The 16,227-nt window shown below is 53.5% G+C and overlaps 2 protein-coding genes across 2 annotated transcripts; both read right to left on the bottom strand.

Annotated features, from left to right (window-relative positions):
- Positions 1-1,744: 1,744 nt before the first annotated feature.
- On the bottom strand, positions 1,745-2,710 carry LOC129196866 (olfactory receptor 14A16-like). The gene has a single exon (XM_054804835.1). It carries the CDS (start codon positions 2,708-2,710, stop codon positions 1,745-1,747), a length of 966 nt encoding a protein of 321 aa, XP_054660810.1.
- Positions 2,711-12,680: 9,970 nt separating this feature from the next.
- LOC129197003 (olfactory receptor 14A16-like) lies at positions 12,681-13,640 on the bottom strand. Its single transcript, XM_054804970.1, has one exon. The coding sequence runs from the start codon at positions 13,638-13,640 to the stop codon at positions 12,681-12,683; it is 960 nt and encodes a 319-aa protein (XP_054660945.1).
- Positions 13,641-16,227: the final 2,587 nt, after the last annotated feature.

Genomic DNA, 16,227 nt, shown 5'->3' with positions numbered 1-16,227 from the left:
CACGGGGTGTTCAGAGACACGAGTCCTTCCCTTGCAGACGCAGAGGCAGCGCATGGCAGCAGTCACAGTGTCTCGCTGGGCTCCTGTTGCCACGTCAGGAGGCTGGGAGGCACCTCAGCCCTGCGCTGTATCGCCCTGCTCTGCACTCGCCTGAGGTGCCCCAAGGCAGGAGGAATGGACACGGGGACCTGGGTTCAAGGAAGCCCACCCCAGTGCTGCATGCAGGTGGTTTCCCAGGGGATGTTACTCTCTCAGTCAAGTGACCTGGGGACACTGTGTGTCCCACGCACCTTCATGGTGTCCCCAGGAACAGCTGTGGGCATTTGTGCTCACTCAGGTTCCTCCCACCACACGCACACCATGTGCATGCTTACGACTCGTCTGTACGATGCCAAGATGGACTTGTGACCTGGTCACTCGGTGTCCCTCCGTGGAGGCACAAACAACCCCTCTGAGCTGGGGTGGGAGGCCGGTGCTGGCAATGGTGGTTGTTCTTGGCTGCTGTGTGACGATGACCGCGGGGCAGCTCTCCCGGGGTGCCCAGCACACATGGGCACAGAGCAGGTCCTGCTCTGCTGGTGCTTCATGGCTCTGCCAGGAGGCCTGGCTGTGCGAGGACACTGCTGTCTGCCCCCACCCTGCACACTCACACAGCTGAGGTGGACACCGGTGTTTCCCTCTCACTGGCACTTCCCAGCCCAGACATCCCAGCCCCTTCCCAGCTCTCACCACTCCCCTGCCCTCTCCCCAGGTGAGCAGAGCATCCCAGTCTGTGCTGGTCCCTCAGCAGGAAATGGAGAAGATGGAGGCGAGTGACAGTGTCTCTCTGGCTGGCATGCTGAGGAGATCTCCACGCCAGGCAGCCTGCAGCCCCCCTGCCAGTCCCGCTCCCCAGGACAGCACAGAGTCCTGGCCCTGGGGCTCCTCTGGCAGCTCCCGCTGCCCCAGTGGCAGGGCAGCCTGCCCCAAGCTGGCACCCGCAGCCAAGGCTTTCTCTTTCCATGTCTGCCCTGCACACACATGGTGGCCTGCTCTTCTCCCAGGACATCCCATCTCCCCACAGAGCCTTTCGACAAGGTGGGCACATCTGTGCTGGCCTGGCCAGCCACTCCTACACCCCCTGCCCATGCTCTCCACAGCCCTTGAGCTGGGGGAGCTGCTCTGCAGAGCAAGTGGGCTGTGGGGCCTGGGGTCACAGGGGGACTCTGCAAGGGACGTGCTGGTCAGGCTGGGAGGCAGACCCACCTAAGGGACATCACTGCCACTGACTGCCTCCCACAGAGGCTCTTATGTGGCCATGGAGGCTGCTCAGAGGAGACCTGCCTTATTGCCAATGCCATGAGATGTGTTTGGGTGCTGCACCGCATCCAGTCTATTGAATTCCACTGATGGTAAACCTCTCTTGAGAGGCCAGCTCTGTCACAGATCTGCTGTGCAGGGACTCTGTATACAGGAACTGCCTCTGCAGCTCCAGAGAAGGTCTCAGAGGAAAAATCTCAGTCACAAATGTCACTGCAGTGTTGTTTTTAATGTTTTAATGCACAGGGGGTGTGGAAATTCATTTAAAATTTCTCTGGATCAAATCAGACAGGTCATTAATGAATTAGAATTGGTATGAATAATGAAAATTTTGTGGACAACATTATCACAACTGAAAAAAAGAAAATTTTAAAAGCTAAAATCAAGAATAACATCAACAACTAGAAAACATACAAAAGACAGGCTGGGCCTGCCATGAGTTCTGTTACGGGTGAACTGTAGGAGGAGATGGGCAGTATATTGCTTCTGAAAAACATCTAGTCATCAGTGTCTGAACTGCACCCTTGAGCTCCTGGTTCCTCATGCTGTAGATGAGGGGGTTCACTGCTGGAGGCACCACCGAGTACAGAACTGCCACCACCAGGTCCAGGGATGGGGAGGAGATGGAGTTGGGCTTCAGGTAGGAAAACATGCCACTGCTGATAAACAAGGACACCACGGCCAAGTGCGGGAGGCACATGGAAAAGGCTTTGTGCCGTCCCTGCTCAGAGGGGATCCTCAGCACAGCCCTGAAGATCTGCACATAGGACAGCATAATGAAAACAAAACACGCAAAGAATAAACAGGCACTAACCACAATAAGCCCAAACTCCCTGAGGTAGGCATCTGAGCAGGAGAGCTTGAGGATCTGGGGAACATCGCAGAAGAACTGGTCCAAGGCATTGCCCTGGCACAGTGGAATTGAAAATGTATTGGCCGTGTGCAGCACAGCATTGAGAAACCCACTGCCCCAGGCAGCTGCTGCCATGTGGACACAAGCTCTGCTGCCCAGGAGGGTCCCGTAGTGCAGGGGTTGGCAGATGGCAACATAGCGGTCATAGGCCATGACAGTGAGAAGATAATACTCTGCTGGCATAAGAAAGTAAAAGAAAAAGACCTGTGCAGCACATCCTGTGTAGGAGATAACCTTTGTGTTCCAGAGGGAATTGACCATGGCTTTAGGGACCGTGATGGAGATGGAGCCCAGGTCAAGGAGGGAGAGGTTGAGGAGGAAGAAGTACATGGGGGTGTGGAGGTGGTGGTCGCAGGCTATGGCAGTGATGATGAGGCCATTGGCCAGGAGAGCAGCCAGGTAGATGCCCAGGAAGAGCCAGAAGTGCAAGAGCTGCAGCTCCCGTGTGTCTGCAAATGCCAGGAGGAGGAAGTGGGTCATGGAGCTGCAGTTGGTCATATCCTTGTTCTTGACACACGGACATTGTCCTAAGGAGGAAAAGACGGGAAAATTACAACAGACTTCTCTGAGCAAAGCCACTTGATTTTGCATAGACATCCCATCCCCCTCCCCCAATTCCAAGGCATTTCCTCTCTTTGCTTTGTGCTGGCTGAGTGTGCTGTGAGGAGCAGGACCTCTGCCCCTGTGCTGCCAAGGAGTCAGCTCTGCCCTGCTGCAGTGAGTACATGGGAGCTGGTTCTTGGCTTCCCCAATGGTCACAAGGGCTGTCAGATGCAATTCACCCTTGATGGAAATGTTCAATATCTGCACTCACCACTCCAGAGAGTGTGGGCTGCAGAAGAGAGTCTGAGCATGTCTTTATGGTGATTTTCTCTGTTGTTTTTTTCGTTTCCACCATCACTTCTGGTGAGTATTTTTAAGGGAAGAAATCCCCTTTTTTATGACTGAAAGTGTGGACTCTTAGGACAAGACAGGGAAAAGGGCTCAGGTCTCTGTGTCTCAGTGCAGAGTCAGGAGAGCTGCATTGCCCATCAGTCTTGGTCCCAGATGCCCTGTGCTTTTGCTTCTTCTACATTGAGGATGGCTGTGCACACAAATTACTCTTTAAAAAAAAAAGCAGCTAGATTCTAATGAGAGCAAGGGAGTGCTGTTTCAAAGGGCAGATCTGTAAACTCTTCTTTTTCAAGCACATAGGTGGAGTTGTGATGGAGAGGGCAGGACACAGCCCCTCTCAGAGGGAAGCAAAGGCCTCTGAGAGGAGACTGGCAACCCATGAGGGATGGCTCAGCACTCCCTGGGATCCTACAGCACAGCCGTGCCTTTCTGGGGGACAGCACGCGAGACCAGTGAGATGCACTAAGCAGAAAATCAAGTCTCCTGAAGATGGGATATCTTAAATGGAGAGTCACCTCATTGCTCAGCAGACATCTAGAGTGAGGGACCACAAGAGAGCAGCCTGAAGGCAGCCTAGCCCAGGGCTTGGCTGCAGTTTCCTCCCACTCCCTGCCCATGTCTCTGCTGCCTGGAGCTGTCCCTGCCAGGAGCTGGTGCTCTGCCCACACCTCTCCTCCCTGTCCCTGCTCACAGAGCCCATCCCACCCTCTGTGTGCTCAGCTCTGCCCTGCAGACCCCTCCTGGCAGCAGGGCCCTGCCCAGGGGCACCTCTGTGTTGGCAGGTCTTAAGGAGAAGAGCAGATCAACCCTGAAGGCACCACAAAGGTGATGTGAATGCTTTCTGTAGACAGAGGAAAGGGTGAAGTGACTTTATCAGGTGCCTTGAAAAAACTGTTCATCACTCACTGTAATGCTGGAGGAGTCTTGGACTCCTGTGCAAACCTGACAGCTCCATCACTGTTTCCTCCGACCATCACAGCAGGGAATTCAAAGCACCAACCCTGGGAAGCACCTTTCTTTCCATGTAGCCCCTGCCTTGACGTGCTTCTTGAAAAGTGCCCTGGGAAATGTCCCAGGGGTGATCTGGAGCTGTGAATAACCCTGATCCACACAGCACCCTCAGACCAGCAGAAGGACCCTGCCCTGCCCTTCCAGGGGGTCACTCCTTCCACCCACAGCTTCTCCCTGCAGTTGCATGGGGAGCTCCCTGAGCAGGCTGAGAGTTGACACGGGAAGGCAGAAGATTCCCCTGGTGTGGAGGGACCGTCCTCTGAAGTACAGCCCTGGGCACCTCCAGCTGAAAACTGGCTACACAGCTATTTAAAATTGCCTAAAAAAGCCCACCCCCTCCATAAGCTTCAGCCGTTCCAGCTTTAGGAGATGTCTCCGGGAACTACAGCTGCATTGCCCTGCACCCAGAGACTTACCGTGTCAAGGGCTCTCAAGATTTCTCCTTCCATGAGCTCTCAGTCATCCTCCCAGTCCTGACCGCCTTTAAGCTCTTCACCTGCCTTGCTCATCTCCCTGAGATACCCTGGCAGTGCCCTTTGCCCTGCTGCGCTTGGCAGAGGAGCTGCTCCTGGGCAGAGATGTCTCTCTGCAGCACAGCCCACTTGCCATGAGCTCCCTCCATCCCAGGAGCCTGGAGCAGCTCAGCATCAGAGGACCAGCCCAAGGCGGCATGTTAATGACCCCTCTGGTGGGTTTGGGGATGAGTTCATGAAGCTCAGGCCCTGAGAGGAAGCTGATGAAACCTCTCCAGAAGTCACAGTCCGATGCAAACTCCACAGTTTCTTGGAGCATTAATGGGTCCCCCTGAGGGCCATCCCTGACAAAGCAACTCTGGGGCTGGTTAGAGCAGGCAAGTGGAGGCAGTGATGACAGGTAGGCAAAGGCAATGGCAAGGTGGCTCTGATGCTGAGTAATCCTGGGTGTGTTTTATTGAGCCAAAGGGCCAAGCCCTGACCCCCAGCCCCTGGGAGGGGAGGTCCTGTCCCACACCCAGGGCTCAGGGCTCTTCCTGGGGCAGGGTGTCGTGGGGACATGCAATGCCAAGTGCAGGACAATGGTACGACACCTCCCAGGCTCTTGAGTGGAGACAAGGAGGCCATTAGGCCCTCGTGCTGTAAGGATTAGGTGTCTCCTGGTAGGCCTTGCTGACCCAGACAACAGCCACAGCCAATGGGAGCAAGACCTCAGCTCTGTTGGGGGCTTTCAACTTTGTCATCTCCCTTGACCATCTCCACCACAGGTTGTCCTATGGTGTCCTAAGCCTGCACCTGTTTCCTTGAAGGCTGTGGACATCCACTGTGCTTGCCAACCTTGCTCTCACTTGAGCATCTTCCTACCCTGACTGATATCTCTCCATCTTCATGGGCTGTGTGTTGAAATACAAAGCTTTGGCTAATCCAGACTCTTTCTGGGTGGCCTCTTGTACCACAGCACTGCACTTGGAGTGATGTTTCATGTAATTCAAAGTTCCGTGAAACCTTCCTATCCAGTCTCAACTTCCAAAGCTTCACTTTGTGCCATTATTTCTTTCTCGTGTTGTTTCCCAATGTTGAGAAAAACTCCACCATCTCTGAAAGCACACTTCAACCAGTCTCAAGATAGTCTGGGTGGCCATGGTCGTCCTAATGCAGACCTGTATGCAGGTGGCCTTGTTCATGGCTTGAGCCATGAGGAGTTGCAGGGCTCTACAGACACAGGCAGGAATTACCATGAACACAGTCTCCAAAACACTGAATGTGATTTCAAAACCAGCCCGTCCAGGATCAGTGGATGTATTGAGTTTTCATGGCAAGGTTTTTATAGCAGGGGGAGCTTCAGGGGTAGCTTGTGTGAGAAGATGCCAGCAGGTTCCCCTATGTCCAATAGATCCAATGCCAGCCAGCTCGAAGATCGATGCACCACTGGCCAAGGCCGAGACAATGAGCCATGGTGGTAGCACCTCTGTGATAACTTATTTAAGAAGGGAGGGAAAAGAACCAAATGACCAGGAGCAAATGCAGTCAGAGAGAGGGGAGTGAGAAGATGTGAGAGGAACAACTCTGCAGACACCAAGGTCAGTGAAGAACGATGGGAAAGAGGTGCTCCAGGTGCTTGAGCAGAGATTCCCCTGAAGCCCGTGGAGACGACCATGGTGAGGCAGGCTGTCCCCCAGCAGCCCATGGAAGTTAGCAGCGGAGCAGCTATCCACCTCCAGCCCATGGAGGACTCCATTCTGGAGCAAGTGGATGCACCTAAAGGAGGCTGTGACACTGTGGGAAGCCTACGCTCCTGGCAGGACCTGTGACCCTGTGGAGAGAAGAATCCACGCTGGAGCTGGTTTAATGGCAGGACTTGTGACCCCGTAGGGGACCCACGCTGGAGCAGTCTGTTCCTGAAGACTGCACCCCATGGAAGTGACCCACACTGGAGCATTCCATGAAGAACTGCAGCCCGTGGGAAGGACTCATGTTGGAGAAGTTCGTGGAGGACTTTCTCCCATGAGAGGGACCCCATGCTCAGCAGGGGAAGAGTGTGAGGAGTCCTCCCTCTGAAGAGCAAGGAGCAGCAGAGACAATGTATTGGGACAAACAGACAAACTGCTTGGGAGGGGAAGGAGGTCGAGAATATTGGGAGTGAAGTTAAGCCTAAGAAGAAGGGAGAGGCTGGGGAAAGGTGTTTGGAGATTTCTTCTTACTTCACATCACACTACCCTGATTTGATTCATAATAAATTGAAGGAATTTCATAGAAACATAGAATCATAGAATGTTTTTTGTTGGAAGGGACCTTAAAGATCATCTAGTTCCAACAGCCCTGCCATGGGCAGGAACACCCTGCACTAGCCCAGGCTACCCAAAGCCCCATCCGACCTGGCCTTGTCCAACCCTGCTCATTGTGATTCTATGATTCTATGACTCTGTGACTCTGTGACCCTATGACTATGATTCTATGATACTATGATTCTATGTTTCTGTGTCCTGTGCAAGTTGGTGTGACCCTATAACTGTGAGCAGTGAGTATGACCCTCCTGTGAGCAGGAGGTTGGACTAGAGCCCTCCTGAGGTCCCTTCCAGCCCAAAGGATTTTGTGTTTCCCTCCACTACAGGGCTCTTCCCTTGGTAGTGGTAGGGAAAGCACTCAGGTTCCCTGTCACCATGGAAAAAAGTCAGACCTAAGTACGGTTGGATCAAGTGCAGCTTTCTTGTCCCACTCCAGTCAGTCTCTCTCAAGCTGAAGGCCATTTGGCAAGTACCTCCAAACAGCCCTGATCATATCCTTGAGCCAAAGGGCCTTCACCTTGTATTTTCTTTTTGGCCTCTTTTGCCCCTCCCAGGTTCCTCCCTTTGATCACCCTCTTGCCTTCCCATACAAAGAGCCCACCTCTGGTTGCCCTTTCCTCATCGGCCCTGGTTTTGCTTGCTTTGTACCCTCACTTGGTGTTTCTGGGATGGTTACCATGTTAACACCGACCTTGGCTTGCTCTTTCATTTAAGTGAAGGCTCAGAGAAGGACAGCAGTAGCTGGAGAAATCTGGAAAGTTGCTCTCAGAGATGAGACAGAAACACCAAAGCATTCAGGCCAGAAGGGACCTTGGGAGTACTCCAGAGCAACCTCCCGCTCACTTCAGGATGAACAGTAAATTCCCACCATGTTCCTCAGGGCTTTCTTCAACAGTGTCCTGAAAATGTTTCCTGGGGATTTTGTCTGAGATCATTGGGGGCCTCCAGGGAACTCTCTGAGGAAGCTGCGGGTGCCTTTTGCTGCCAGGTCAGGAGAGTCACAGGATTCCTTGACTCCCAGCAAGTGGCTAGTAACCTTGAGCAGCTTCTAACAAACTCTGTCCACCGTCCTTGATCAACAGGTGCATTGCTGAGAGGCTGATGAAGCTTTTCTGGCCTTTGGACTATTATCCCCTGGTGTTCTTCCATGTAGGTATCAAGGATGCATCCAAACTGGGAAAGTATTGAGCATCACTACATGGCTCTGGGGGTGATGGACAAGGGCTTGGTGGCCTAGGTGCGAATTTTGGAGCAGTGAGAATAGCCAACAGTCATGTGAGGCAGTGATGGATGGAATAGGCCAGCAAAGTGTGATATGAACAAAAGGAAGATAACCATCAGGAAATCAGGGCTGGAGTGGAATCACCTCAAGCGAATGCACCCAAGTCAGATAGTGGCATTGGGACAGCCTTGTGGTGAACGATCTCATTCCCTTTCTGGACAATCAGCACGGCTGGGCACCTCTCTGAAGTGCCTGTGCACTAATGAGCACAGCGTGGGGAACCAAGAAGAGGAATTAGAAGTTTGTGGGCAGTTATGGAGCTGTGATCCCATTGGGAAAAGAGACATTCTGGGATACCTCACACAGCTGGAGTGCTAGGAGGGAGGGAGGGAGGGAGGGAGGGATGGATGGATGGATGGATGGATGGATGGATGGATGACACATCTTCAGGATGACCTGGACGTTTTTTTGCAGAGAAGAAGTTCTCCTTTAAGTGAGAGAACAGTGGGAAGGCATGGAGCTCTGCCTTGGGATAAATGATGAGCCAGTCGAGAGCTTATGGGTCAGGATTAGCAGGCAAACCAACATGAGTGACCTTTTAGTGACTGCCTGTTATTGAGTGCTCGATCAGGAAGAAGTGGAGAGGACCTTCCTCAGACCACTGGAAGAAGCCTCATGTTCTCACACGCTGGTCCTCATGGGGGAATGGAACCACCTTGGTAGTTGCCTGAGGGGCAACATAGCAGGGCACAAGCCATCCAGAAGGCTTCTGGAGGACATGAGTGACAACTTCCTAAGGATGCAGAGATGGGATTAGGAAAACCAAAACCCATCTCGGGTTTAATCTGGTGTCCTGGTTTCAGCTGAGACAGAGTTAATTTTCTTCCCAGTAGCCAGTCTGGGGCTATGTTTGGGATTTGTGCTGGAAACAGTGTTGATAACATAGAGATGGTTTTGTTACACAGAGATGTTTTTGTTGTTGTTGTTGCTGTTCTTGCTGTTGTTGTTGTTGTTGTTGTTGTTGTTGTTGTTACACAGAGTCAAGGCCTTTTCTGCTCCTCACACTGCCCTGCCAGCAGGATGGCTGGGGATGCACAAGAAGTTGGGAGGGGACACAGCCGGGACAGCTGACCCCAACTGACCAAAGGGACATTCCATACCATATGACATCATGCTCAGCTTATAAACGGCTTGGGGTAGAGGAAGGACAGGGGGGAGCGGCAGCATTTGGAGTGATGGCGTTTGTCTTCCCGAGTCACTGTTACATGTGACAGAGCCCTGCTTTCCTGGAGATGGCTGAACACCTGCCTGCCGATGTCTTGCTTTGCTTGCACGTGTGGCTTTTGCTTTGCTTATTGAACTGTCTTTATCTCAACCCATGAGTTTTCTTACGTTGACACTTCCAATTCTTTCCCACATCCCGCTGTGGGGGAGTGAGCGAGTGACTGCGTGGTGCTCAGCTGCTGGCTGGGGTAAAACCACAACAGTCCTTTTTTGGCGCCCAACATGGGACACGAAGAGTTTGAGATAGTAACAGATTTGATTGGAATGTGCTGGATTGAATTTATAGCTGTTATTGCTGTTTAGCTATTAATTGGCAGGCTCCTGTGCTTGCCATGGGCTTGCTTGCCTTACTGTGTAGTAGAGTCCTGTGCTCGTTAGTGGCTGCTTTTTGCTTTTGCTGCTCGCTGTGCTGCTGTACTGCTTATCATCTTACTCTGCTGTGCCTGGGAGCAGTTTGACAACAGCAATGGCAATGTGTCTGGGCTGGCAGATAGCCAGGGCATTGCTGCTGTTTCTGTGCCGCTGTCCTGGACAGGCTGGAACTCCTGTGTGCACTCAATTTGAAGGCATTGTGACCTGTGGATGAGTCCACATGGGAGCAGGACACCCCAAATCATCTATGGCCACGGTTATATCTGTGCTGCAGCAAGTATAGCTCTGGAGGGATTGTGAGCCAGGGATAAGTCCATGCTAGAGAAGGTACACCGGGGAAGCATCTGTGTCTGTGCATGGGGTCATGCTGGAGCACCTCGAAGTGTGTGGCCGTGGATGAGCCCGCGACATCGTGGTGCTCAGTTGCCAGCTGGGGTAAAACAATGACATCTGGTGAGGGACCTGAAGAACAACAAGAAAAGGCTTCTACAGGTACAGAGAGAACAGATGCAAGACCAGGGAAAATGTGGGCCCACTGGTACATGGGCCACAGGCCCTGATGACAAAGGATATGGAAAAGCCCAAGACACTCAGTGCCTTCCTCATCTTAGTCTTCACTGCAAAAAGTAGCCATCAGGCATCCCAGGGCCCTGAGACCAGAGGGGAATCTGGAGCAAGGAAGACTTAACGCTTGGTGCAGGAGTCTCAGGGTAGGGACCAGTTAAACAAACCAGACACACATAAGTCCACGGGTCCTGAGGGGATGCCCCCATCAGCAGTGTGCCCTGGTGGAAAGGAGGACAACAGCCTCCTGGACTGCCTTAGGAAGAGCAGTGCCAGCAGGTTGAGGGAGGTGATCCTTCCTGTCTACTCAGCTCTGGTGACTCCACTTCTGCAGTGCTGTGTCCAGTGCTGGGCTGTCCAGGACAAGAGGGATATGGGCTTCATGGAGTGAGTCCAGCAAACAGGGCCACAAAGACGATTAATGGACTGGAGCGTCCTTCGTACGAGACGCTGAGAGAGATGGGACTGTTTAGCCTGGAGATGAGAAGGCTGCAAGGGGGTTCTTGTCAATCTAGATGAATATCTGACGGGAGGAAGTGAAGAAGAGGGAGTCAGGCTCTTCTCAGTGATGCCCAGCCATAGGACGAGAGGCAATGGGCACAAACTGAAACACAGGAGGTTCTCTCTGAACATCAGGCAACACTTTTTGACTGATCACTAGAATGGGTTGCCCAGAGAGATTGTGGAGTTTCCATCCCTGGAGATACCCAAACACTGTCTGGACATGGTCCTGCACAACCTGCTCCAGCTGACCATGCTTGAGTAGGAAGGGGTTGTACTAGACAGCCTCCAGATATGGGAAAGTGTGGGGCATGGCATGAGAACTGCCAGAGGTGACAGAGAACAGTGTGAGAAGGGAACACAGGTACAGGCAGCACCGTGTGTCCCGGCTGGGTCTCACAGGCGGTTGAAGAGCAGAGACGTGAGAAGTGACCGGACTGCAGAGATAACTGAAGGGGAGCATCAGGGATCTTGTTGTCGGTCAAGTCTTGCAAGGCCTACAGTGCCCTGGGGAGCCATCAGAGAGGCCATTGAAGGGGCCAGGTGACGCAGGCAATGGTATAGGAACTAGCCAAGTTGGGGATGGGAACAGCAACCTTGGGATCAATGGGGCAGAAGTAATTGCTGAGGGTTGTTCAGTGGGGAGGAGAGTGGGGCAGAGAAAGGGAGGGATCCAAGTGGACTGGGAGGAAGAATTGTGTGGAAGGGGAGAGGAGAGGGATGCAAGGAGCCAGCTGCATGTGAGACAGGGTCAGGTCAGTGCTGGTTCAGCCCAACCCTGTGCCTGCTCACTGTGGTCTGTCCTGCCTTCTTCTTCAACTCTGCTCCTGGCTGTTTGCTGTGTGACTCTTCTCACCAGCGTGTGTCTGTTTGGGGGTGAAGATATGTACGTGCTTCTGTGGCCAGGCCAAGTGGGGCAGGCTGGAGGAGGAGGACAGCAGGATGTGGAGAGACCCAGGGCTGGAGCGGCCTGGTGAGGAATGGCGCCAAGGCTGTGCATGGCACCTGGGCAGACCCAAAGCCCAGGCCCACACTGGAGGGACTGTGGCTGTGGCTGTTCTGGTGGGTACGTGCTGCAGGGGATGCACAGACCACTTGTCACCTTCACACCAGACCAGCCGGAGAGGGGACCGGGAGGGGTCTGTTTGTGGTGGTCATGGTGGTGTGTGTGCTGCTGGAGGTGTGGTAGCTGTAAAGGTGCTGTCCCTTGTTGGAGTTGGTCTGTGACGGGTCACCTCTGTCCATCTTTGTTTCCTTGCAGATACCGGGATTTAGCACTTTCTCTATGGGTGAATCCAGCTTGGGCCATCGCTCACCTGGGGGTGGGTCCAGTCACTGCCCACCACAGACATCTGCAGGCAGCTGCAGATTCCCCTCTGGGCAGATGTCCTCAGCACCATCACATATGACATAGCCCTGGCTATGACCCTCAGTGACCACTCACCATCTCCACTCTCACCACACACCAGTGGTTGAGTCCAAATTCCACCCCTTGGTCTCTAACAGCTCCCAAAGTGACAGTGAGCTTTTCTCTCCAAAATGCAAGGAGCAACAGGCCCTTTTGGGGTGAAATTCCTTGGGCCTGATGTTGACATCAGCGTTGGAAGAACAGCTCAATCATGAGGAACTGAATTGAGGAGATGCCACTTTATTACAGAGGTGTGATGAGAGAGTCTCCTCTGACCCAGGACCCCTTTTATACAGGTGAGACAGAGCAAGTTCATTCCTCAGTAGAAGTCAGATGAATCTTAACATTTACTTAGGAATATAAGAGACAGAGAATAAAAAAACCCACAGATAATACTGACGATAATGATAAACAGGCAAACAAACTAAAGGCCTGCTATTGGATACCCTGGGAGTCATTTGTGAAGAGAGATAGGAAGTTTATCACAACTGAGAAACTTCCATGAAATCACATTCCTAATGGCCTCCTTGAGCTCCTGGTTCCTCATGCTGTAGATGAGGGGGTTCACTGCTGGAGGCACCACCGAGTACAGAACTGCCACCACCAGGTCCAGGGATGGGGAGGAGATGGAGGGGGGCTTTAGGTGAGCAAATGTGACAGTGCTGATAAACAAGGACACCACGGCCAGGTGAGGGAGGCACATGGAAAAGGTTTTGTGCCGTCCCTGCTCAGAGGGGATCCTCAGCACGGCCCTGAAGATCTGCACATAGGACAGCACAATGAAAATGAAACAACCAAGTGCTAAAAAGGCACTAACCACAAGAAGCCCAGCTTCCCTGAGGTAGGCATCTGAGCAGGAGAGCTTGAGGATCTGGGGGATTTCACAGAAGAACTGGTCCAGGGCATTACCCTGGCAGAGTGGTATAGAAAATGTATTGGCCGTGTGCAGCACAGCATTGAGAATCCCACTGCCCCAGGCAGCTGCTGCCATGTGGACACAAGCTCTGCTGCCCAGGAGGGTCCCATAGTGCAGGGGTTGGCAGATGGCAACATAGCGGTCATAGGCCATGACAGTGAGGAGAGAATACTCTGCTAATGCCAAGAAGATAAGAGAAAAGAGCTGTGCAGCACATCCTGCATAGGAAATGGCCCTGGTATCCCAGAGGGAATTGGCCACCGATTTGGGAACAGACGCGGAGATGGAGCCCAGGTCGAGGAGGGAGAGGTTGAGGAGGAAGAAGTACATGGGAGTGTGGAGGTGGTGGTCGCAGGCTATGGCAGTGATGATGAGGCCATTGGCCAGGAGAGCAGCCAGGTAGATGCCCAGGAAGAGCCAGAAGTGCAAGAGCTGCAGCTCCCGTGTGTCTGCGAATGCCAAGAGGAGGAACTCGGTGATGGAGCTTCTGTTGGACATGTGCTTCCGCTGTCCAGGGAGGAAAGTCATTGAAGAGCTAGGGGAGACTTCTATGAGGAAGAGGCTTAGTGATGAGCGAGGAGAGCCGGTCAGTCCATCAGCCCTGGTCTCAGCTGCCCTGTGCTGGCACCTTTTTGAGCTGCAGGATGATCGCACCCGGACGTTCCCCCCAGAAGGAACTGGGCACTGCTGAGAGCAGAGGAATCCATTTCCCAAGTGCACATCTCCAACCCCCTCAGCCTGTCTCACTCTACCTGAGCAGGATCTCAGCCCTCCCCTCCCAGCTGGGAACACAGAGGGCTCTCTGCAGCTGTCTGCAGACAGCCACCCAGCAGCGTTTTCATGGCCTTAGCACTGAGGGGTCTTCTCCATGGGGCTCCTGGGGAACACCGGGATGCCATGGGAGAGCTGTGCCCTGGGGGAGGGCAGCCTGCAGCCCAGCAGGACCCCCTCAGGGAAAGAAGCAAATGTCCTAAACATGGGGTGTCCTAAAGAAGGGAGAATGGGGTCATTTGTATCCCCTGCAGCCCGGGCATTAGGCGGGGACTTGGACACTTCATTCCCATGGACACATCTGCATGGCAAGACCCACAGGGCTGGTCTCTGAGCTGCGTCTGAACCCCACCCCCTCATCCCAGCAAACCTGGTGATACGATCAAAGGGAGCAGAGACAGGAGGGGAAACCCAGAGAAATGCCACAGTGCTGCTGCCGATGGAGGCACTCGGGTATTTGGTAATGTCCGCTCCTCAGGGGTCAGGCTGCCGAGAAGGTGACCTCCAGGGCAGAGGCTCCGCTGGGTGGGAGAGCAGAGCAGGGGGTTTCTCCGGGGAAGGTGTCTGCACTGCAGGGGATGGCAGGGAGGTGCCCCAACCCCCCTTCCACAGCATTTCTGGGAACAGCTGCCTCTCGCTCCCTGCCCATGTCTCTGCTGCCTGGAGCTGTCCCTGCCAGGAGCTGTTCCTCTGTGCTCAGGTCTCCTCCCTGCCTGTGCACACAGAGCCCGTCCCACCCTCGGTGTGCTCAGCTCTGCCCTGCAGACCCCTCCTGGCAGCAGGGCACTGCCCAGGGGCACCTCTGTGTGCAGGGGCTAAGGAGCAGCTCAGACAAGTCCTAATGGGAACTGGGCTCTCAGTGCCTTCTCCAGAGCACAAAAAGAAATTCCCTTCTCCCCCTGCCAACCCCGTTGACAATGATGAGACATCTCAAAGCACAGACTCCTTCCTTTCAAGTAAATTCTGCCATTTTCCTCCTGCACACAAACATCCTCCCAGAAGATCCCACAAGCTGTGGGATGTACCAGCTTGAAGAGGTCCCTCCAGCAACCACAGCTGCTTTTCCCTGCAGACACAGACTTACCACGTAGGGGGCTGTGAAGAGTTCTCTTTGAATCAGCTCTCAGCACCCTCTCACCCCAGGCTGCCTTTAACCTCTCTTCTCCTCCCTCCTCTCCCCTCGGTGCCTGCAGGCAGTGCCCTCAGCCCTGCTGCACTTTGCAGAGGAGCTGCTCCTGGGCAGAGATGTCTCTCTGCAGTGCTGCCCGCTTGCCATGAGCTCCCTCCATCCCAGGAGCCTGGAGCAGCTCAGCAGCAGAGGACCAGCCCAGGGCAACATTTCTCTGCCCTCCCACACTCCCTGCAGATGTCCCTGGGGCTCCAGGGCTGAAGCTTCTCAAAGGCATCAGGGTCTCTCCTGGGGAGCGCAGGCTGACACAGACTGAAGTCATCACTGACTGTCCCTCTCTGAGCACTGGAGAGATGGATTTCAGAAGTGGGATTTTTCCTCCCGTGGCATGGTGGTCTATGAGAGGTTGAAATGTTCCCCTCCCTTAACCCCTCTCCCTGTCCCATGGCCAGGCAGGACACCGCAGCAGTGACAGGCAGGGATCATTTCCTTTGCTCTTCCTTTATTTTATGGCAAAACCAGCTCTCAGAAGAATCTAGATCCCTCTTTTCCCTTTCTCAAACACTTCCTTTTCTGTCTTGCCCCACACAATGATGTCATCAATACACTGCAGGTGCTCAGGAGCTTCACCCTCTTCTAGTGCAGTCTGGATCAGCACATGGCCAATGGTACCTGCTGTTCTTGAACCCGCAGCAACCCCCCAACAGAAGGATCCTCTGAGGGACTGGCAAGCTAACAGCTAAACATCTTCTCTGTACTCAAGGCAGCTATACCAAAAGCCCATTGGTACCCTGTTGGGTCTTTGAAGTACCCTCTCTGGAGGTGGTCTATGCCAAGGATGCTTCTGGACCAGTCCCAACGGGGTGCTTTTGCCACTCTTTCCCAGTTAGGCTTTCCTCAGCCTCCAACACAGACAGTTCTTGGGATCCTCCCATCACTCCAGAAATGCAGATGGGTTCTGCACCTTTGTCACCTAATGGCATTAGAGTACATGCGCACCGGTGTCCCCAGACCTTTATACTCCCATGGGGCTGATGTGTCAGGCCATCCATCCCACATGGCCCAGTAAACTTGGTTGTCCCTTTCCTCTGCCCTGCTGGAGACAGGGCCCCTTTATTCCTGGTCAGCATATTCATTCCGTGGCTTTTGTCACTGCAAAGAAGAAGTCCCTTCATCGGGGCTGAA

Source organism: Grus americana, chromosome 27 (genome assembly GCF_028858705.1).
Source record: "Grus americana isolate bGruAme1 chromosome 27, bGruAme1.mat, whole genome shotgun sequence".
NCBI lineage: Eukaryota > Metazoa > Chordata > Aves > Gruiformes > Gruidae > Grus > Grus americana.
Note: the sequence above shows the minus strand (reverse complement) of the source record. Positions and strands in the feature narration are given on the sequence as shown.

Coding starts and splice junctions, on each gene's coding strand:
- LOC129196866 (XM_054804835.1), bottom strand. CDS start 2,710: ATGACCAACTGCAGCTCCATGACCCACTTCCTCCTCCTGGCATTTGCA.
- LOC129197003 (XM_054804970.1), bottom strand. CDS start 13,640: ATGTCCAACAGAAGCTCCATCACCGAGTTCCTCCTCTTGGCATTCGCA.